Source organism: Myotis myotis, unplaced genomic scaffold (assembly GCF_014108235.1).
Source record: "Myotis myotis isolate mMyoMyo1 unplaced genomic scaffold, mMyoMyo1.p scaffold_m19_p_6, whole genome shotgun sequence".
Taxonomy (NCBI): domain Eukaryota; kingdom Metazoa; phylum Chordata; class Mammalia; order Chiroptera; family Vespertilionidae; genus Myotis; species Myotis myotis.
The window spans coordinates 83,226,764-83,250,099 of NW_023416368.1; the positions used below are offsets into that span (position 1 = coordinate 83,226,764).

Below are 23,336 nucleotides of genomic sequence, written 5' to 3' on the forward strand. Positions count from 1 at the left end.
CTACACACCTCCTACTGGAAATGTGCCTGCAACCAAGGTACATGCCCTTGACCAGAATCGAACCTAGGACCTTTCAGTCCACAGGCCGATGCTCTATCCACTGAGCCAAATCAGTTAGGGCATAATATATATTCTTATATCAAAAGAATATGAAATCTATAAGGCAGAGATTTTTTAAAATTTCATATTCCCTGCTGTATTCCCACTCCAGCATAGTGTAGATGCTCAATAAAGTTTGTTGACTAATTATTACTAGATTTACTATGACTTTCCATCTTTGAGTGAATAATGTCAGAGATGTTTATAATCATCAAGCACTCTCTAACAGATGTGCCAATAACTGGTTCTTACCTGTGGGGCTGGAGAATGAAGGTGGAGTTCCAAAGTTCTCTTGCTCAACTGTGGATGTCCCAGGAGCTGCAGAAAAGCCCTTGTCAGTGAAAGCAGAAAGGCACTCACATGGCAGAAACGCCAGCAGGAGGTATTATTTATTGGGCTTACTGCATGTGGGGCTTAAGCTGGGATTCCCTCTAGAGCTAGGGAGGAGGGGACAGTAAGTAATGTGTGCCCTCCTGGGAACTCCTCCCTCCTGGAAAGGACATACGTGGGCATGAAGAGGGCTCAGCTCCGTCCCTGCCTGATGTTGGGGGCCTTGGGACACCAGTTGTATACTCACTGCTGGTGATGAGTGTGGAGCTCTGATGGGTGAAACCTGTAGCAAGAGCAAGGGAGGCTGGTGGGTAAGGGTTCAGGGAGAGGTGGGGACCAAATATGGGTCAGTGAAAAGGAGGGGGTTTCATGGAGTAGAGGCTGTTGGGGGTCCTCCAACAGCACCCTCACATCAGGAAAGAAGACCCTGAGGGTGAAGTCAGTCTAAGATGAAGAAGAAACCATGAGTCCAAATCATTCAGTGCACTTGGCTAAGGCCCTAGAGGTCATTCAGGAAGTGTGATCTCAAGTTAGAGGGCAGAGGCTACTAGTAAAGAGGAAGAGATCATATTGCAGTTGCTCACCATTGACATAGAGACTGTCCCTGTCCAGCGTGTAGGGTCTCAGCATGTTGATGCCATGGGTCAGCTGTCTCAGCTCCCAGTACAGCTGCTCTCTGTCTAGTCCAGGACCTTCAGGGTCAGGGTGATGAGTGCAGATGACATCCACTCTGGTGGCTGTCCCCTCCTTCTGAGAGCTGGGTGAGAACCTCCACATTGTTGGTCCAACTCTCTCTCTACCATTCATCCTTCCCTCCCTCTTTTTGCCAGCCTCTAAGACAGCAACTTGGGAAACTCTAGTTAACAAGGGGTAAAGGAATAACTAGAAAAACCACGGGGCTCCAAGCCTCTTGAAGGCCTGGGAGAGAAGCCTGTGAAAGCAATAGGTGTGTGACAGAGCCCCACAATTTTTATTACACCCATTATAGTATATGTTATATATAACATAAATAAACATACGTTTAACATATATAATGATGTTTACTATATTTTATTATTGTAAATTATACATTATGCCTGTTATATATATATCTAGTATGTAATGTATATACATATATACACTAAGTAATACAGATTATGATTTTGATAATGTATATTAGATATTATACCAGTGTTGACTCCTTTCCACCACAGTCTTGGAATGTCCAGATGCCCTTTTTAGGCCTTTTAGGGGATTGTGTCCACCACAACCCCCAGCCATCCCTGGGCAGGGAAGGCTCCCTTCAGCTGAGTCTGACCTATTTAGGAGAATACTTTCTCTAATACTAGCTTTTCTTCCCCTCTTAGATCCACTGGGCCAGTCCTTTAGAAAGGTTCTCAGATTGGTATTTTCCACAACCTACAAGGTCATAATGTGGGCAGAGGAGACAGGGCTGCTTAAGGGCTAGGTGTTTGGAACTACAACCCCAAATGCTGGCATTTCTCTGTGAAACAGCACACGCTCCTTAATCCCTCTGGGCCTCAGTTTCACCTTCTGCTCCTGCTTCATGAGGTTGTTTCAAGGACTGATGAGATTACATATAAAGTAACACCACAGTGCCTGGGTTTTAGTTAATTTTTAGATGCTGTTATTGCTGTTCTAGGTATTTTCGATGCTTAGTATCCATGGGCAGTAGTTGTACCAAATACAGACAAAGCCATGGAGTCCATAAATTAGGGTCCCATACCCCAGGTGGGCTGTGTTCTTGGGAGGCAGGGTCTCACCTGAGCGAGGCTAGTCTGCAGCCTGCATAGAGTAATCTCAGACTGCTTTTCTTGAACACAGATTTGAGCTATAAGAGAAGAGAGGGGAGGTGAGAAGGAACCACTGAGGGAGGCCAGGAGGAACTGGGACATTGGTGAGGTGAGCAGGGTAGAGATGGCGAGGTGGGGGCATAAGTGGGGTGGATGGGGCTGACACTACTGGGTAGGGCAGGGGTAAAGTGGGCAGAGCTGGCATCAGTGGGAAGGGTCTCACCAGACCCTGCAGGATCCTCTCTGTGGTGTTGAATTTCCTGGAGCCCGGGCGCTGCATGTCCTCCTCATAGTGCAGGTTGGTGATGGTGAAGTTGAGGGTAAATGGCACCAGGAAAGAAACAGCTGCTATGGCAGAGGGAAGGAAAAAGGAGGTCATGCCTGAGTCAGACCTGGGCTGGGCTCTCAGACAACTTCTGGGGACCGAGATGAAAAGTCCAGATCTGAGGAAGCAGGGGTTTAAAGCAGGCAGGTAAACTACCTTAGGACACAAAGAGCAAAGCAAAATGCTGTTAGATACAGTAACATGCACATCCATTAAAATGGCTATTTTTCTTTAAGGAAAAAAACAACTGTTGCTGAGAATGTGCAGAAATTGGAACCCTCATGCATTGTTGGTGGGAATGCTAGTAGAGCTGTACGGAAATCAGTTCCTCAGAAAGTTAAACACAGGATTACCATATTACCCAGCAATTTCACTCTATGTATATACCCAAAAGAATTGAAAACAGGGACTCAGACACTTGAACACAAATGTTCATAGCTATTGAAAACAACAGTCAAAAAGTGGAAACAACCTGTGTCTATCAACAGATGAATGGAATAGTATTCAGCTATAAAAAGGAAATGAAATTCCGATACATGGTACACTATGGCTAAACCTTAAAAATGTTAAGCTAAGTGAAACAAGCCAGATACAAAGGACACATAATGTATAATTCCCCTTATGTAAAGTACTTAGAACAGTCAAATTCATAGAGACAGAGAATAGAATAGAGGTTACCATGGGCTGGGGTGGGGAATGGGAAGTTAGTGTTTAATGGGGACCAAGACTCCATTTGAAATGTTGAAAAGTCCTGGAAGTGGGATAGTGGTAATGGTGGCACAACATTGTGAATGTGCACTTAGAAATAATTGATATGTTAAATTATATGTTGGTTTCAAATCCTCTTAGCCCCTCATCAGCATGAGACCAGGGTTTTGTTACTCAACCTGTCTGTATCTCCATTTCTTTAACTGTAAAATGAGGAGAATCATACTTTGTCCAAAAATTATGGAGGTTAAATGATTGTTAAGGGAGTTAGCACATTTTAAGTGCATTATGGCTAAGTGAAAAAAGGCAGTTGCCAGAGGTCGCATGTTGTATGATTCCATTGATATAACATTCTCGGAAAAACAAAACTGCAGACACAGTTTAGGAGTGTCCAGGGGTTGGACTGGGTGGATGTGACTTAGAGCAACACAAAGGGGATTTTTGTGGTGATGAGACAGTTCTGTATCTTGACTGTGGTGGTGGTTACAAAAGTCTACATATGTGTTAAAATGGCAGAGAACTACACACATACATATAAGTACATGTAAATAGTGAAACCTGAAACTGGAGTTCTGTAGATCTTAATAATGACAATTTACTTACTGGTTTTGACATTGAAATCTAGTTTATGTAAGATGTTAATCATGGAGGAGAGACTGGGTAGAGTATAGGAATCTCTGCACTTTTTTGCAACTTCCTGTGAAACTACATTTATATCAAAATGAAAAGTTAGAAATAAGAATAGTATAGGGCCTGGCATGTAGTGAGTGCTGAACAACATGGTTATCTTCTATAGTTATTATCAATTGCTACCGTATGTTTAATTTCAGTCTCTCTCAATACACTGTAACCTGGGTGAGGGGAGGGTCCACACCTGACTTAACATCTTATCCCCTCTGCCTAGTACAGAACACGTGCCCAGTAGTATTTGTTGAACTAAATATTCTGGTAATTCCAGTGCTAGGTATTGTTATATACATTTTCATTTAACCTTCATAATGATCTTATGAAGTATTATTATTCCCACTTGTCAGGTAAGGAAACTAAGGCACCAAGAGGGTAAGTAAATTGTCAAAGGTCAATAGCTGGAGAGATGAGGAGTTCACATTCTTTGCTCTCGAGGAGTTCAGAGCAGAGCAGAGGGTTCCCATGGCAGCTCCAGGTTCCCTAAATAGCAGCCTTTTTCTGCACTTCCAGGGTCCAAGCTTTGAGGCTTCCTAGAAGGAGCTGGAAGAGAAGTCACCTACCTGTGGAGTTGAAGAAGTGGATTGGTACCAGCGAAGTCCTTGGGAAGAGAGTAGAGATCACGGTAGCTGAAGATAAATGGTCTGGAGTAAGAATGGGGGCCCTGAGTGCAGCATGGATGACTCTGTGCAGCTTTCCCATCCAGCCCAAGCCATTGATGTAGAGTAGGTGAGTGAGATAACTGGGTCCTCTGGCTTCCTCTACTGCAAAGGCCCTGGGGTGGGGAATCAGATACTGTCCACAGGGGGCCGGGAGCACCTAGCCATCAGGGCCCTGAGTACTCACCACTGGGGGTGGAGGCTGAGGTCTTATGGGTATAACCTGAAATGATAAAAGGAAATGGTAGTAGGATACAAGCAAGGGAGGGATGTCCAAGATACAGGCTGAGGACCACAAGCCCCTACCCCAAACTCAGACTTCAAGTCTACACCGTTCAACAGTGATGATTCAGGGGCAACAATACCTTGTTCCTAAAGGGCTGAGAAATCAAAGACCTAGTCCCTGCCTTCGTGGGCTTGCAATTTATTTGGGAAGATACCTATACCAACATTTCTTGAGCATTTGTTTGCCAACTGTGCTTTTCAGGGTCTAGAGGGGATTCTGAGATATTGGCAGGGAGGCAGATAAATAGCCAGCCTCTTGAATCTGCATTAGCTTCAGCCACAGGGATATTGTCATTAATCTGTCTGGAGAAAGGTTTTGTGTCTCAGACAAGTATACAGATCACTTCTGTGGAATGCGTGGATGCCATGGAAAGAGAAGGATTTGCAAACTGGAGGGTCTATGGGGGCCCTTCAGACATCAAAGGAGATTGCTCAGGCAGAAGATCACACATAGGATGAGTAGGTGCAGATTCTCAGCTTCAACTTATGGTTACAAAAAGGATGCTCACCATTGATGTAGAGGCTGTCCTTGTCCAGTGTGAAGGAGCCCAGCTGGGTAACACCATGGGTCCCACGGCTCATCTCCCAGTACAGCTGCTCTCTGTCCAGCTTAGGATCCACATAGTCAGAATGGTATGTGCAGACAGTATCAATTCCAGTGGTTGTTCCATTTTTTTCAGGCCTGGGCAGGGAGGATACACAGTGACGGGAAGGTGGGGACTATTAGGTCAGGGCCCAGAGAAGCAGGAGGGTGGGCAGCCTGAAATGGCCTTGGTCCTGGGGGAAGGCCGGAAATAAACTGGACAGCCAAGGTCTCTAAACAGAGAGGATAGAGCATCTCAAAATGTTGATATCTGTGCTAAACTTTAAAATCATAATCATAAGAAGGCAACATACATTTTAACAAGAGAAGCATGACAGACAGGGTAGAAGGAAGCCATCGGGGAATTGGATAAAGTGGAAAAAGGCAATGTCAGATTAATTAAATCCTAGCTCTGCTACTTAATTTCTGGGTGACTCTGGGTAAGTCTCTCAACCTCTCTGTGGCTCCTTGTTTTATCTGTCAAATGAGGTAATAAAAGGCAGCAAGTTTTATTAAGTATTAAAAGGGCCAGAGTTCTTGGTATGAATGGATTTTGCAATGATTGAGCATTTTAAAGGCAACACTGAGACCAAGCAACCAGCCTAGGCTGGAGATGGGGATGAGGCTGTGTGGTATCCCAGAGCCAGAAAAATCTCAGGTCCAGTAGAAAAGTAAAATAATAGCATCATGGCCGAGGGACAATGTTGAGTGTCTTTAGAGCTGTGGATTCCATCCTCAGACAAAAGGTCAGTGTTTGGGAGATGCCACACAAGGGGTAAGGTGACCCAAGTACACAGGGTGGGTTCCCACATGCTGGAGTTATTCTTAGTACCTAGTCCTAGGGACGACAGTGAGTAATTTACTGCATGTTCTCTATATATTAAGTTTTTTTTAACAAGAACCTTTCATTTTAATTTTTACTGTGCTCACACAAATGATCACAAATTATTCCCTTTTATTAGAAGTGAAGTCTGTTTCCATATCCCTTGAATCTGAGCTTGGCCACAGGACTGTCCAATGGACAGTAGCAAATGAGATATGAGCAGAGGCTTGAAAAGCAGGTGTGCATTAGGGCTTCTCATTTCTTGCTGCTCTTGGAACTCTGAGCATGGTAATGAGCCCAAGCTAGCCTGATGGAGAACAAGAAAATATGGAGGAGAACTGAGATGTCCCAGGCAGCAGCAGACTGCAGAAATGAATAAGCTTCATTTGAGATTAGCTGAACCAGCCCAGGCAGGAGAATCTCCCAGAAGAATCCAGCCCAAGTGGCCATCCAGCAGAATTGTGGGCTAAATTTCTTATGCAGAAAAGCAGATTGAGACACTCCGATTGACAGAAGAGACAGCTGAGGCACAGAGACATTAGGTAACTTGTCTGAGTCACACAACCTTGAAATAGGAGGCTAGAATTTGAACATAGATGTGGTAGATGTCAAATAAAACTGTATAACAACTATGCTTTATTGCTCAATGATCCCTCCAGGGGTGGCAGACATCCCAAGTCCACCTCTTGTTGGTCAGGATTTGGTCACTGTTGGGGAATGGTAGGAAAAGGGAGTGTTTGTTAGGTATTTCAGATAGGCCAATTATTAGCCTAAATGTGACAAAATTCATACTCTTGAACAAGGTTTCTCAACGTGGCACCATTTGGGTCAGATAAATCTTGGCCTGGGGAGACTGTCCTGTGCCTTATGGGATATTTAGCAGTCTCTCCGGCCTCCCTCACTATAGACAAGTAGCAAACCCGCCATTGAGTTGTGATAACAAAATTTTCTCATGACATTGTCAAATATCCCCTGGGAGCTAAATTACTCCTGGTTGAAAATCACTGCTTTATTGTGATGAAACTGACATGATTGATAAGTTCATTTTTCAACGAGTTCCAGAAGAAAGATCTTTCTGAAAAGTTTAACCTTACTACCTGGGAAGGAAAGAGTACGGAGTACGAGGATTCTCCATTTTATGATCAGGGAAACAATGTGAGCCAGAGTGGAAACTGGTGGTCAGCTCTCCTTAGGACAGTGGGTGCAGAACGTCAGGATCCAGCTCAGGGTCAGCCCCCCACATTGCCTACTCTGAACTTCTCACCTGAGCAAGGTCAATCTGCAGCCAAAATAGAAGGGCCCAATACTGCTGTTCTGGAACAATGGTTTGAGCTGGGGATGAAAGAGAGGGAGATGAGCAGATGGGCCAAGGAGCTGGGCGGGGAAAAAGTAGGTATTAGAGAGAGGGCATTGGAGGGGCTCTCACCAGGCGATTCAAGATTCTCTCCATGCTGTTGAATATCTCAGATCCCGGGTTCCCCATGCCCTCTGTGTAGCGCAGGCTGGTGATGGTGAAGTTGAGGGTGAAGGACACCAGAGAAGGGCTCACACCTGCAGTGGGAAAGGAAGAATGGTGATTCATTATGATCTCTGGCTGGAATGGCTGTAGGGGTGGGTCCAGGGTTGTCACTTTGGTCTCAGTGTCCAGCCAATCAGGCCTAAGATGCCCCACCTATGTCATCCTTGCATTCAGCCAAACTTAGGGGGAGACACTTCTATACTGGATGGACAATTTTAGCTGGAAAAAGAACCTCAACTCTTTCCAGCCTAACGTGCCAAAAGAGAAGCAATTGGTAGATATTATGGTGAAAGAAGAGAAGCAAAGTCAGTCTGCTGCCCCCTGGGGCAGAATCTCCCATAGTCTTCTGACTTCATGAGGGAATGTGTACCTGCTGAGTGGTCAAGGCTGTTTCTCCCATGAAAGTGACCCCTGCCTCAACTTCACTGACCATCTTTGCAGAGTGGATTTTACTAGTAGATGGAGTGTCCACATCTGGTTTTCCATGGACAATCATGTCGCTCTTGTGTAAACATTAATTCAACCCCTATTTCTTTCTCAAAAGTGCCCTAGTATGGAAAAAAACACACCTGTATGGTCACCTAGGGGCTACAGTATGAAGAATCAAAAGGCCAGAGGTCTGAGCTGGGCGACTGTACCCTCTACAAATAGAATCTGTGGAGCAATAATTGTGTACCAGCCTTTGTATTGAGCACTTTATCTGCAGTATCTCAGCTTACCCAGATCACAGATCCGATAGGTTGGTGTTACCAGTCCCATTTTACATATGGGGGACACGGAGGCTCAGAGAAAGTAAATTTTATCCAAGTTCCACAAACAAAGAAATGGCACAGCTATGATGCCTTTTGGCTCAAAAATAGATACCTTTCCATTTGTATTCACATGTTCATAGCAGCTTTGTTTATAATAGCCAATAGGTGGAAGCAAACCAAGTGTCCATTAACAAATGGGTGAATAGACAAAATGTGATATATTCATACAATGGAATATTTAGCCCTTAAAAAGAAGAAACTTTTGACACATGCAAACACATTGATAAGCAAAAGGACAAATACTGTATAATTCCACATTCAGTATTATATGAGATCCCTAGAGTAGTCAAATTCATAGAGACAGAAAGTAAATAGTAGTTGCTAGGAGATGAGAGGAAAGGGAAATAAAGATTATTTTTTTAATGGGTACAGAGTTTCAGTTTTGCAAGATTAAAAAATTTTGGAGATTAGTTACACAACAATGTGAATATACTTAACACTATTGAACTGTATACTTAAAATAGTAAATTTTATGTTATAACTATTTTACCACAACCAGAAAATTTAAACCAATAATATGCCCCCCAAATAGAGAGTTTTATTCTTTTGAAAACTCTTTTCTCCAATAGATTTTTGAAGGCAGGTCCCAGTCATGGAGCTGTGGGTGTAGGAGTGAGGGCATATGTAGATAAAGTTAAGATAGAAATCCCGTATTTCTAACAAAATAGAACTAGGAAATAGGGCTCTTGTGGGCCAGAGAGGAGACAGCTTGTTACCGGCTAAAACAAACAAAAATAATAACAATCCCAAGAGGATAACAAGACCCAGAGAATACACAAGCATAATTCACAACATCTAAGATATTACCCAAAATAATTTGACTTAAAAAAAACAACAACAGAAAAATATCTACCTAATGCTTGAGGGAAAGACAATTAACAGATGCAAACTCCAAGGACCCAGATGTTGGAATTAGCAGGTACAGACTTTAATGCAGTTATTAGAACTATGCTCCATGAGATAAAGGTAAACACTTGAAATAAATGTAAAGATAGAGGTTCTCAGCAGAGGAAGGGAAACTATAAAAAAAATCAAATGGATGTTGTAGAACTGAAATATACAGTACTTGAGATTTTAAAAAATCACTTGATGGGCAGGATGGAGATGACAGAGAAAAAGGCTGGTGATTTTAAAAACATATTATTAGAAATTATCAAGTCTGAAGAAAAAAATTGATTGAAAAATTAACAGAGCCTCAGGGACTTGTGGGACACTATCATTTCATTGGAGGACCAGAATGAAAGAGATTAGTGCAGGAAGTAATTGAAGAAATAGTGGCTGAAATTTCCCAAACTTTCTTGAGAACCTACATTTTCAGATTTGGAAGCTTAGAAAATTCCACAAAGTATAAATTCAAAGAAAACTGTGCCAGACACTCAGAACCAAACTTCTGATAAACAATGATTAAGAACAAATCTTGAATGATTAAGAAAAAAATGACATCATCAGTCATAGAATGATTTGATCTATAGCACATGTCACATATTTTAAAGTCTGCAAGAGCTAGGCATGTTACATAAATGGTTGAGTTGATGAGGGTGGAGCAGTGAGGAAATGAAAAGTATGCATCTGTTTAAAACATGTACAACATTTGCAGTCTCGTGATTTACAAAATATAGGTCTGAAGGCAAAATTCAAATTATAGGACACAAGTTTATATCCCATAACTTCAGACTCACACAGCAGGATTAAGGGTTAGGGATACCCAGCCTAGGTCATGACATAAGCATGTATCAGACCCAGGGACTTAATTTTTTAAATAAATTTTAAGGGCAGGAGTAATACAGGTTTTGTGGCAAAAATCATGCCTCCCTATTAGGTTGCAAGAAACGCAGATGCTCTCAGACCCACATCTGGGCAAGACAAGGAGACAGGGCAAGATTCAAATTCATGACTAAGATCCTGAATGATTTTCTGCATGTTCAAAGAAAATCCACAGATGTGGATGTATAAAGAGTTTGCTACTTTCATCCATTCATTCAATCTATAAATATAAAGTGAGCGCCTACTAGTTGCTTAGCTCCAGGGTGACAAATACATAAAGACTAAGTAAACCAAATGGTAGTAAATTCATGAAAGAAAATACTCATGGTGATAGGACAGAGAAATGAGGTGTGTATTCAGGAGAAGTGCTACTTCATGTAAGGTCGTCTGAGAAAGTCTTTCAGAGAAGGTGATGGTGGAACTGCGATCTGAAAGGCAATAAGGAGGCAGGAATAGCTGATCATCAGGAAAGGCTAGTATAAAGGCCAAAGGTTAGGACACTAGAAGAACAGACAAATGTCTGATGTGGCCAAAGCCTACAGAGTGATAAAGAGAGGGAGGGGACGAGCAGGGTGGTAAACAGGGACCAGACCATGCAGAGGTAACATTTTGTAGAACTCTGAGAGCAGGTTCCAACCTGCAGACTGAGAATGGGCAATAGAGACACGAAAGATTCTTGACAAAATGTAGAAGTCACTGAAGCTGAGAAAAAATATAAAACATGGAGAAAATAATTGAGCCCCACTCTGAAGGAATGTGATTCAGAAGCTGTTCATTGGAATTTGGGTTTCTATCTTGACTCAGAGAAAGACCTTAGGTGGGCTAAGGGCTGCTATGAGGCTGAAGCTAGAAACTTGGTAGGGGACAGTAGTAACTTTCTCCTGAGAAATGCACTCTGGGGCAGAAGGGTCTGTTGGGCACTGAAGTTTCAGTTTCAAATACTCACTGCTCGTGGCAGGTGTCCAGTTGTGATAATTATAACCTGCAGGTAGGGAGAAAAGAGTAAAGACTTAAGAAAAGGTAGATGGTGGAGCTAGAAATGAAATCTACACTAATAAAAGACAAAGATGCTAATTGACCATACCTTTGCTATGCCCATCAGCCAATCAGAAGAGTATGCAAATTAACCCAACAAAGATGGCCGTTAAATTTGCATACTGCAGGTGGGGTGGGGCAGTGCCATCCGCCGCCCACCCCCTGCGGGATCGGGCCTGCTGGGCGACCCGGGGCACCCAGCGCGGCAGGGAAGGCACTGTGGGATAGGGCCTGCCATCTGCCACCCAGGGAGCGGGCCTAAGCCAGCAGGTGGTTATCTCCTGAGGGGTCCCAGACTGTGAGAGGGCACAGGTCGGGCTGAGGGACACCCCCCTCCCCCAGCCAGTGCACAAATTTTTGTTCACCGAGCCTCTAGTTCATTAATAACTTTTTAAAACTCATAAATGAACAATAATTTCCTTTAGTGCCTTTATGTCCTTTCAAAATAGTGATGAACATCATTACCATTATTATCACCAAAATAAAAATACAATACAATAATGGCTCTTCTTACTCATTGGGAATGCACTATGCACCAGAAATAATGCTGAACACATTACAAGGGTAATGGGGCAAATTAATGACCAAGTTTGTGCTCCAAGCCTTATCTGTGTTCTCTCAATCCATTAAGATAATTTTATCCTTCTTCTGTCACCTTCTCTCTCTTCACAATATTTTATAATAGTATAATTTTATTTTTCTCGCTTAGTTTCTGGCTTTCTGTGATGTATAATAGAGAAAACTGCAGCAGCTTAAGAGAGTGGTATGTGAAGGTAAAAGTGTAGTGAGATGGAGGAAAGGGAAAGTACATGTGCTGGGGAATATTAGAGAAAATTTGGAGATGAAGTGCAATAGTAAAAAAGGAGACTTGGAGGTCAGGTGGATGGTTAAAATGTGGGAGCATGAAAGAAATTGGGGGGGGGGAAGAGAATTTTCATGAGTGTTTCTCTGGCTTATGAATTGCATCTCCTTTGATACTCTGTGAGAGATGTGAGTTAAGACTGGACCCAGAGGAGCCCTGGGATTTTCTTGGGTTACTGCTGAATGCTCTAATTTAATTTTCAGAATAATCCTGCCTCGTATGTATGTTTATTCTATTAAGCGGACATTAGTGCTTAGAGAGGTTACATGACTTGTTCAGCATCACACAAAACAGAGATCTGCCACCAATTCCCATACTATTCCCCATTGCTTTAAGGCAGTCCCAATCCTGGAGTTCAATCTGCTATGGACACAGAGCACGATGTGCTGTTGTTAATATAAATGTGTATTTCAAACCATATTTAAAGGAATTCCAAGCTGACAGAGGGTAAATAACTAGTCAAACACTAGGTTGGATTGTTGAGCTCATGCTCATTTAACACTCCTTCTGGTCCTGAGATTTGAGAAGACTTTCTCTGTCTGAACAGTCACCTTGTGGATAAACTTTGGAGTTTAGACTCAATATTGGGTTCGAGTGTTGAGTCTGCCAATGCATTATGGCTGGATGATCTCAGGCAAATGACTTCCTGTGTGAATGCATGATGGCTCTCTAAAAATGAGCATTGTAATGTACAGGGTTTAGGGTAAGATGAATAGGGAATCTATAATAATAAAAGTGTAATATGCAAATCAACCAAATGACCGAACATCAGAACGACTGTCCGGAGGACCTTCAGGATGACCATGCTATGACATGCACTGGCGCCAGGCCAGCCAAGGCAGGTGTTATGCAATTGGTTGGGAGCCCCCTGACATCGCCCCATGATCATCCTGCAGAGGGAGGCCCAGGCTACCGGCTGGCAGGGCGATCGATCAATCAAGGGGCTCCACGATCACCCCAAAGAGGGAGGCCCAGGCCACCAACTGGCAAGCTGTGGCAGGTGGACGGGGCCTACCTCTTTGGGGCAATTGATCATGGGGCTCCCGAACTGTGAGAGGGCACAGGCCTGGCTGAGGGACACATACCTGAGTGCACGAATTTTGTGTACCAGGCCTCTAGTATATAAATAAAGACCTTGTCACAGTTCTTAGCACATAAGAATCTTTTGGTGAGATTTAGCCACTAGTAGAGTTATTCTGGGTGTTAGCACTGCTATTAGGGGCCTTGTTGTCAACAGTGTTGTGTAAACAGTTATGATTCATGGTGTACTGGCCAAGTGTGGTGTTTCATGAATAGTTTCATGAGTGTCGTTCTCACTGGCCCATAAGTTGTCATGATGGAGAGAATAAGTAAAGTGAGAGCTGAACTGGACACTGCTGCCCACTGGGGAAGGCTTAACTGCAGGACCCTACATCACCCACTTCTCTCTTGAGAGTCTGCATGCTCTTGCTGGGCTCCAACAGAAGGAAACATTTCCTTCCAGCATTGAAAAAGGAAAGAAAATCAACTTCCTGTGGTGTGTGCTAAGCTGGGCTTGTACCAGAACTGTGAATGTGTGTACAGCAATTTCTCAATCTCAACATTGTTGACATTTTCGTCTAGATAATGGTGGGAGGCTGCCTTGTGCATAGTGGGATCTTTAGCAGCAACCCTGGCCTCTAACTAATGGATGTTATTAGCACACTCCAGTCGTGACATGGAAATGTTTTTGGACATTGCCAAATATCCTCCGAGAACTGCTTCCAGTTGAGAATTACTGGTATAGGGAGATAGGGGACTGCAGGCGACACCAGCTACAGCACAGACACTCACCATTGACATAGAGACTGTCTCTATCCAGGGTGTAGGTGCCCAGCAGGGTGACGCCATGGGTCAGCTGACTCAGCTCCTGGTACAACTCTTCTATGTCCAGTCCAGGGCCTATGGGGTTAGGACGGTAGGTGCAGATGGTGTCCACTCCAGTTGATGCCCCATCTCTCTCAGTCCTAGGGTGGTCGGGTTAGGGAAATAGGACATTCAGAGACACGGTGGAGTTATATATCTTGTTCAACTCTTTCCTTCAAATTGACCTGCTGCTCCAAGTTTTATGGTATTCCTCTTTATTGGGCCTTGACTGGTTTCCCAAACATGTTCTTTTATGGGTGCTATTCATCTAGGTACCTTCCCACTCCATAAAGTGACTGACTTTCAGGGCTTCATCCTCAGTCAACTTCTATTATTTTGCCTCTCATTTGGGGTCATTATTTCAGTTACCAGTTTTATTATCATACAAGAGGCCCAGGGCACAAAAATTTGTGCACTCGGGGGCATCCCTCAGCCTGGCCTGTTCCTTCTCACAGTCTGGGATCCCTCGGGGGACGACCACCTACTGGCTTAGGCCCGTTCCCTGGGGGATTGGGCCTAAGCTGGCAGTCATACATCCCTCTAGAAGCCTGGGAGCCCTTGGGGGATGTCCACTTGCCAGCGGGGAGCAGGCCTAAGCTGCAGTCAGACATCCTTAGCGCTGCTGAGGAGGCAGAAGAGGTTCCCACCACCACCACTGTACTGGCAGCCATCAGCCTGGTTTGTGGCTGAGCAGAGCTCCTCCTGTGGGAGTATACTGACCACCAGGGGGCATGGCAGCTCCTGCATTGGGCATCTGCCCCTTGGTGGTATGTGTCATAGTGGCCAGTCATTCCTAGTTGTTCTGTTGTTAGGGTCAATTTGCATATTACCCTTTTATTATATAGGAGTGCCTGGCCACCCTGGGTGAGGGGCTAATGGCTGTTTGCAGGCTGGCCACAGCGCCTTCAGGGTGGGGGTCCCCCCTGGGGTGCCTGGCCAGCCTGGGTGAGGGGCTGATGGCTGTTTGCAGGCTGGCCACAGGCCCTTCAGTGTGGAGGTCCCCAGTGTGGTGCCTGGCCAGCCTGAGTGAGGAGCTGAGGGCCGTTTTCAGGCTGGCCACACCCCCTTCAGGGTGAGGGGGTCCTGCTGGGGTGCCTGGCCAGTCGGGGTGAGGGGCTGAGAGCCGTTTGCAGGCTGGCTAAGCCCCCCAGCGGGAACCCTCACCCCATGAGGGTGTGGCCAGCCTGGGTGAGGGGCTGATGGCTGTTTGTAGGCTGGCCACAACCCCAGCCACCCAAGCTCCCAGTGGAGGCTGGCTGGAAGCAGGTATCTGGGGTTTATTTGTCTTCTATAATTGAAACTTTGTTGCCATGAGCGAAGGCCACTGCCGGCTCAGGGCGGGCGGGAAGCTTGGCTTCCTCCATTGCCCAAGCAACCAAGCCTCCTGCTTGCTCCAGCTCTGTGGCTTCCGGCCGCCATCTTGGTTGGGTTAATTTGCATATAGTCACTCTGATTGGCTGGTGGGCATGGCTTAGGGCATAGTGAAGGTACGGTCAATTAGCGTCTTTGTCTTTTATTAATGTAGATGGTCTAATCTACTTCTAACTGGCCAAGACTTCTCTCGTGAGCTCTATGCCATGTAATCAGCAGCCTCAGAGATGTCCTTCAGGCCTCTTAGATTCCAAATATCTCAAATTAAGCTTATCATCTTCCCTCCTAAAAGCACAGAACCTGCTCCTCCTCCTATACTTCCATGTCTATGCCAGAGCCAGAGATGTGAGAGGCCTCCTGAACCCCCACCACCTTTTCTCCCCATCCAAGCAATATCCAGGTCTGGTCTCTTTTTATCTTTTCAGCACCTCTGTGAGATCAATGCTGATATGATTCCCACTTTATAGTTGAGGAAACAAAGTCATATAGATGTTAAAGAACTTCTAAAACCTCAGAGCTAGTGACAGAAACAGGATGTGACTTCATGCATTTGGATACGGAACCATTAATGCTCAGCCTTTTCCTGTACCAAATACAGTGGGGCCTTGACTTACGAGTGTCCTGACTGATGAGTTTTTTTGAGATACGAGCCATCTCTCGGCCAATTTTTTTGCTTTGAGTTGCAAGCTCAAAAAAATTCAGGTTATAAACCAGCTTCAGATACCCTACCGCTAGTTGGCGCAGCGAACGTCACAGTGATTTGACATACAAGTAATTTGAGTTATGAGCTCCATCACGGAACGAATTACGGCCCCACTGTACTATGAAAAAATCCTTAGTATGCCTTTAACCACAGCTCCAACCTGAACTCTTGATGTTATCCACTTCTCGAAACTCATCCCACAATTTACCCACCACTCACACAACTATACTCCTGTGTACCCATCCATCTGCTCAGCCAGTCCCCCAGTCAACCAACTTCCTTCCTTCCTTTCTTCCCTCTCTCTTCCCTCTCTTTCCCCTCCTCTGTTCCTTTCCCTCCCTTTCTCTCCTTCCTTCCTACCTTACTTTCCTTCCTTCCCTCCCTTCCTTCTTTCCTTCCCATTTTTTCTTTTATTCAATTGCTATTTCCTCATACTCTACCCTCCAATTTCACAGAACTTCTCTCATGCACTAGGATATTTTTCACATCTGCCCCATGACTTAAGCTACACCACCCCTTGGAATACCTTTGCCACTATTTCTTCTAGTTACTGCACACTTGACTGTCAAAACATACCCCAGGAATCACCTTCTTCAGACAGCCTCCACCCAACTCTCCCAGGCTGAGCTAAAAATCCATTCTCCAGGCTCCTATGGCCCCTGTGTAGTGCTTTATCATTGTATTAGCCCCATTCATATGATGACTTTAAGTCTATATGGCAGCTGAGATTTGAGGAAAGGGCCCATGACTGATTCTCTCAGTGCTCTTAGCTTCTGTAACAGGGTGTTACCTGAGGTATCTCATTTCATGTTTTCTTAGTGAGTCAATGCTGCATTTTCTGACCAATGAGCATGAATGCTTTGTGGATCTGCTTATCCAAATAATTGAAGATCTTTGACAGACAGCTCTTTCAGGAAGCTCTCTCTGTTGCACTCAGCCAGAGGGCATGCCTTCCAATCACATATGACTCTTGCTTTGTAGTTTTCATGTACAGGTATTCACTCCAGGTGAGCTTGCCTGTGACAATGCCCTGCATATGTGTTAGGAAAGGAAGTCATACCTGAGCAGGGCCAGTCGGCAGCCAGAATACAGTGGGCCAATGCTGGTGTTCTTGAACAAAGGACCAAGCTGGGGAGGAGGGAAATGAAGGTAACCTGAAGAGACTGGTGGGACAAGAACATGGAAGGCTAGGGTAGGCATTGATGGGCTCTTACCAGGTGATTCAAAACCCTCTCAGTGGAATTGAACTTCGCAGAGCCCGGGAGCCTCATGTCTGGGGTGTAGAGCATGTTGGTGATGGTGAAATTGAGGGTGAAAGGCACTGGAGCTGGGCCCACATCTGCAGTGGAAGGAGGGAAAGAGAGGAAACCCATCATAGGCTTAAGCTAAACTTTTTATGGGAGGAAGGTACTAGTATTATCTCTTGGACCATTGTGTCCAGTTGTTGAGGCCTGAGATATCCTATTTGGGATGCCCTCCTTCTTCAGCCTGCCAAAGGGGGAGAAGGGACCTCCATGCTAGATGTATGACATCAGTTCAAAAGGGAACCTCAACCCTTTCATCCCAGAGTGTTCAAAGGCTGAAAAGTTGTGGACATTTTGGTGGGACATCTGGGCCGAGACCTTTTGCGCTCAGCCCAAAATACTTGAGCAGTCAGATATCCAAATCATAGGAATTTCCACGAAGAAATGGCAGTCTGAGCAAGAGCATGCTGGACTGAGATTTGGAGGACAAGGAGGAACCACACATAGCTGAGTTCCTGGAAGAAAAAATGAGGCTGCTGTGGCGGGAGATTAGGGCACGAGGGAGAGAGGGGAACAGGTTGCACTGGGTGGGCATCATGGTCCAGAGCATGTCGGAATTCATCAGCCACGGAATGGGAGTTGAGGTTTAATGGGACTCAGAAGTTAGACTGCTACCTGTAGAGCTGGGGGTGGGGCTCAGAGATGCTGCGGGTCCTGGAGAGAATGTGGAGGTCACTGGAGCTGAAAGAAAATACACTATGAATAAAAATTGTTGAGCCCTATCATGAAGCAGTGAAAGGGTAGGGCTGTTCATGGAAACTTGCATCTCTAACTTGGCTTAATCTGAGGCTTCTGCTGTGCTGCAGCTACTCTGAGGTTGACAACCTAGGGGATGGGCGATACTTTCTTCCTGGGAACTAGGTTTAGGGAGGAAGGGTCCCAGAGACATAGGACATCCGGGCTCTCATTACTCACTCCTGGTGGTAGGGATCCTGTATCGATGGTTATAACCTACAGAGAAGCAAAGAGAGAGAGAGTATTATGGTGAGAGGAGGTTAAGAATAGGGTAAGGGGTAGAAATAGAAACTAAGTATAGAAACCTTCCTGAGTGCTTTCGCTGAGATACATCAATAAAAACAGTATTCTTCATGAGTTAACTGCATGATACCTGATACTAATGATAATTTCATTGTCATTGTCATTAATCAGAAAGACAGTAATGATCAAAGCAACCCCAATCTTATGGGGGTTTACTAAGTGCCTAGAATAATAGCAACCTTATCAAATGAATAATAGGGACAACAATTTTATGAATGTTTCCATATTTGTGTTTTCTTTACCTATTAATTATAATTTTGTCCTCACTCTTTCAGTTTCTCCCACTATCCTACTCTCCAAAGATAGCTCAATCTGTGACAATATAGTCTTAGACTTCTGTAATATTGAACTGAGATAATACAGGAGAGAGATGGAGAGGGAGAGAGCTGGGCTTGTGGAGAAAGAAAAGACTGGGTGTCAATCAGAGACTACAAAGTTTAAAAAGAGGAAATGGAAAAAAGAGGATTTAAATAAGTACGTTTCTGGACCATGGAATGGATCCTCTTTGATACACTGGAAATAGTGCAAGTAAAATTGATTTCTTTTATATTTGGTGGACTGACTGGGTTTTTTGAAATGAAACTTATCTCTGAGACTGGGCCAAGTGGAGCCTTGTGATTTACTTGGGTTATTCAGGTTTTATCGCAATCAGCTTAGGTGACTTTTCTATTCTAAAAATGGACACTGGAGCTTAGAGGGGTCATGGCTTGCCCAGGGTCACATAGTAAGTCAAAGGCAGGGCCAGGGCTTGATAAAAGCAAGGTCTATAATTCACCAAAGCCTGCACTGGTAACTACTCCCTTTAAGTAATCTCCAAGGACTAATGAAACCCAATATAAGTTTTAATCCAGGTAATAAGAAAACACCCACAGTGATATAATGGGGCTATAATTAATCAAGCTTTAGTTTAAATAGTTATAGTGAGGCTCCATGGTATGCCTTCCTGTCCTGAGGTTTGAGGCTTGTTTTTGCTGGGTTGGTCTGCAGTGTAGCCTAGTAGTTAAGGGGCCTAGATTTTAGAATTAATTTAGGGTTTGATTTCTGACACTACCACCTGCATTAATTATCTGATCTTGGGAAAGTGGATTTCCCCAGCAGGCCTGTTTTCTCTTCTGCAAGATATACATAACTTAGAGAAGTTTGCAGGGTTAGTAATACATAATACATATAACATTCTGCATCATAGGAATCCCTTAATAAAGATCACCCTTTATTGTAGGTATTACTGTGGGTGTTGTTGTTAAGAGCATGGATGCAAAGGAATTTATTGCTAAATCATTACTAACAGCTTTGTTGCTTGTTTCTCAGGTGGGTGTAATTCCAGCTGGCCCTTGGAGAATGGGTAAAAGACCACCGCTGCCATAGGGAAGTAAAAGAAGCAGATTCGTCACTGCACTGGGAACCCACTGGCTCTTGTATTGACTGCCATGGGCTTACTTTACCCTCTTCCTTCCTTGATGTCTGCATGCTCCATTCGGGCTTCTGTGAATGGTCATTGGGATGAAGAAGACTAAAGGAAACTTTTTTTCCTGACCTTAAAAGGTGCTTTTTAGGTGTTATGAAAGGAGAGAGCTGAGCCCCATGGAAATTCTAGGGGTAGAGAGAAACATGGGTACAGAGAAATGCACTCCAAGGAGACCCCATCTGGGGAGCAGGAGGAGATCCCTTTGCAGCAGAGCTACTCACCACTGACGAAGAGACTATTGCTGTCCAGGGTGTAGGGGTCCAGCCGAGTGACACCATGGGTCTGCCGGCTTAGCTCCCAGTACAGCTGTTCTCTGTCCAGCCTGAAGCCTGTGGGATCTGCGTAGTGGGTGCATATCACACCCACTGTCGTGCTTGCTCCCTCCTTTTCAGCCCTGGGGAAGGAGGGACATGGGAATTGAGACATGAGAGGTGAATACTCTTGATCACTCTTAGTTTTTACATCATCACTCTTCTTTGAGTTTCATCTGCTTTCTAAAACACATCTCTTTCTGTTTCATGGGGGAATCCAGACACGCCCCCCCACCTTCTTAAATGCAGTGTTCTACAGGTTCCTACAGCTTCTCCCTAGATAATGTTCTTCTTGTCCCTATTATCTTTTTATTAACTGGTTGAAGCTTATTGTCTCAACTACCAGCCCAGGACACTTCCTGTCCATTCGTGAAGGTAAATACAAATGGTGTCACTCCAGTAATACATTAGTCCTGCTTGGGCCATGGGGTTAGGGATGTGGGACTCCAGGGAAAAAAATCCTAAGGATCCTGGGGCCAGTCAGCATGTAGAAGGGAAAAGTAAGAGAACCGAAGACCTTTGGGACGGTAAGTGATCACCTCTGTGGCTGGTTGTGACACTGAGCCTGAGAGGGGATATTCTATTTCAAGTTGGCAAATCCCAAAGCTGAGGAACACATTTTAGGCAGACAACCAATTTGAAGGAAAACAAGTTAAGAAGAAACCAGGGGAGATTGGTGAAAAAATACCTTTGTCCTGAATTTAAGCTGACCCTAAAATGTTTCACTCAAAGCAGGAGATGTACAAGTAGGAAGAAAGAATGCCTTCCTCCCTTGCTTGTGAATTCTGCTTGCTATGATCCATGCTATTCAAAACATTCCCATTCTATACCTACATAGTGTCCCATAGTAGTTCTCAAAGTGTGGCCCAGGGACCTCTGGTGTTCTCAAAACTATTACAGGGAGTCCATCAAGTAAATAATGGAATATTGTAAAAAATAGAATGCAGAAGCAGATATCCTGGTATCTTCTACTAAGTCACATATTAAAAGGATTTTCAAAAATGTAAATGATGGCCCTCTTCTCACTGTGCTTCTTTTGGGGAGGGGGGTTGGGAGATATGGTTGTTGTTTATAAAAATATGTCATTTATATTAACATGTAATGCCTATGGACATGGACAACAGGGGGATGGGAGCATGAGTGTGTGTGTGGGGGGAGGTTGGGGGTTAATGGGGGGGATGAGGACACATTTGTAATACCTTAACTAAAAAAAAAAAAAAAAAAAAAAACATGTAATGGGTTTATTATTTTAATGAATAAATTGTTTTAATTTCTACACAGTTAAAATGGGCAGATATAACCTAAGTCTAAAGGCTTTTTAAAATGAAAATGGTTGAGCCAGGGAGGTCGAGGCCTGCTGGTATTGTGGTTAAAAGCAGGAACTCCAGAACCAGAACACCAGGTTCTAATCCTAGCTCCCCTAAGTATGCAACTCAACTACTCTGCGAGGCCAAACAATACTTATATTGTTGTGAGGATGAATGAAAGAAAAAGTGTAAATCACATTTATTGGATGGCATGTACTATGAGCAATATTACTTTTGTTATTGATTTCCCCATATTATGGAGATATGGGGGCAGGTGTGCTGGGCTCAACTTATTAGAGGACACTGGTATATAATACATCAGCAATCTCTCCTCACCAAGTGATGTGGGTAGAAAACCCCATCTCTCTGGCAGGATGACTTGAGTTGGCTGGATGGAGTAGCCCACAGAGAAGCCATAGGGTCATTAAGTGTAATGATAGGGTCCTGAGCCCATTAACCTCGGATGACACCAGGTATGCATGTAGGCAAAGAAAAGACAGTCCATTTCTGCAGAGTTCAGGTCCATTTGAGAATTTTAAGATCACAATATATCCTGCTGGTATTCAACATTTGATTTGGTTTTCCCTTTGTTCAGTAAGACTTCCTTTGGGAAATCCCTATCTCTTTCCAGGGAATAAACTGAAGAGCTTCAGTGTCCAGAGCTTTTCTCCAATAGGGTAGATATGAACTGGGACAGGGAGAGTGTCAGGGACTCTGGGAACGCACTTGGTAAAAATGCTACACTGGCTGGTACTACAAGATCCCTTTAATTGAGGGTTCACAATGACGCAGGCATCGGGATGAAGGATTAACTCCAAGAGTAAGGCACTGTTATTATCACCATTTTATAGATAGTGTTATTGAAGAACAGAGAAGTTATGTGACTTGCTCAAAGTCACACAGCTAGCAAATGAAGAACCGGGGTTCCAACTCAGGCACTTGGATACACTGTGTTACACTGCCTCTCCGCAAAGGCCCAAGGGACTGTGGTTGACCAGGGTGTAGAGGGCCAAGAAAGGAAAGGAGTAGGTTTTCTGTAGGTACTGAAGAGGAGGTCTTACCTGAGCAAGGTCAATCTGCACCCAGCATAGAGGGAACCGATGCTGTTCCTGAACAAGGGCCCCAGCTGTGAAGGCATGAGAGGCAGATGAGCAGGAGTAGCCAAGACAACAGGGTGTGGCAGGGTTGGCAAGAAGTTAGAATTGGGGGTCTCTCACCAGTTGCTGCAGGTTCCTTTCAGTGGCATTGAATATCTCAGAGCCCAGGTTTCCCATGTCCTCTGTGTAACGCAGGTTAGTGATGGTGAAGTTGACAATAAAAGGCATCAAGAAAGGAACTGCAGCTGCAGGGAGGCAGAGAGTAAAATGAGGCCCATCCTGGGTCAGGCCTGGGGCTGAGGGAGGGAGGGCTCTGAGGACTTGCCTTAACTTCAATGCTGAGTTGGGGCCTGGCCTAGGTGACCTCCTTGAGACACCTCGTGTAGCAGTCACTGTCCAAGACCCCCTCACACAGGGTGACCAACTATCATTTCCCCAGGACCATGTGGGTTTCTGGGATGCAGACTGTGTAGAAGTGCAAATGGAGCAAACAGAGAGGAGCTGGGCACCCTGTTCCTCCTTCCCCTTGAATCCTACCATCTCAGCACAGGCCAGAACCCACATCTCTTTGTCTT

The 23,336-nt window shown here is 44.5% G+C and overlaps 1 protein-coding gene across 1 annotated transcript in view; it reads right to left on the bottom strand.

Moving 5' to 3' along the window:
- MUC16 (mucin 16, cell surface associated) overlaps window positions 1-23,336 on the bottom strand; it is an 85,604-nt gene that overhangs the window by 34,851 nt on the left and 27,417 nt on the right. The window contains 16 exon segments of the mRNA XM_036314052.1: window positions 352-417; window positions 677-712; window positions 1,014-1,186; window positions 2,193-2,260; window positions 2,446-2,570; window positions 4,503-4,583; window positions 4,786-4,821; window positions 5,393-5,565; window positions 7,554-7,621; window positions 7,716-7,840; window positions 14,094-14,266; window positions 17,300-17,367; window positions 17,454-17,578; window positions 20,268-20,440; window positions 22,726-22,790; window positions 22,882-23,006. Coding sequence (XP_036169945.1) covers window positions 352-417; window positions 677-712; window positions 1,014-1,186; window positions 2,193-2,260; window positions 2,446-2,570; window positions 4,503-4,583; window positions 4,786-4,821; window positions 5,393-5,565; window positions 7,554-7,621; window positions 7,716-7,840; window positions 14,094-14,266; window positions 17,300-17,367; window positions 17,454-17,578; window positions 20,268-20,440; window positions 22,726-22,790; window positions 22,882-23,006 — 1,680 coding nt within the window.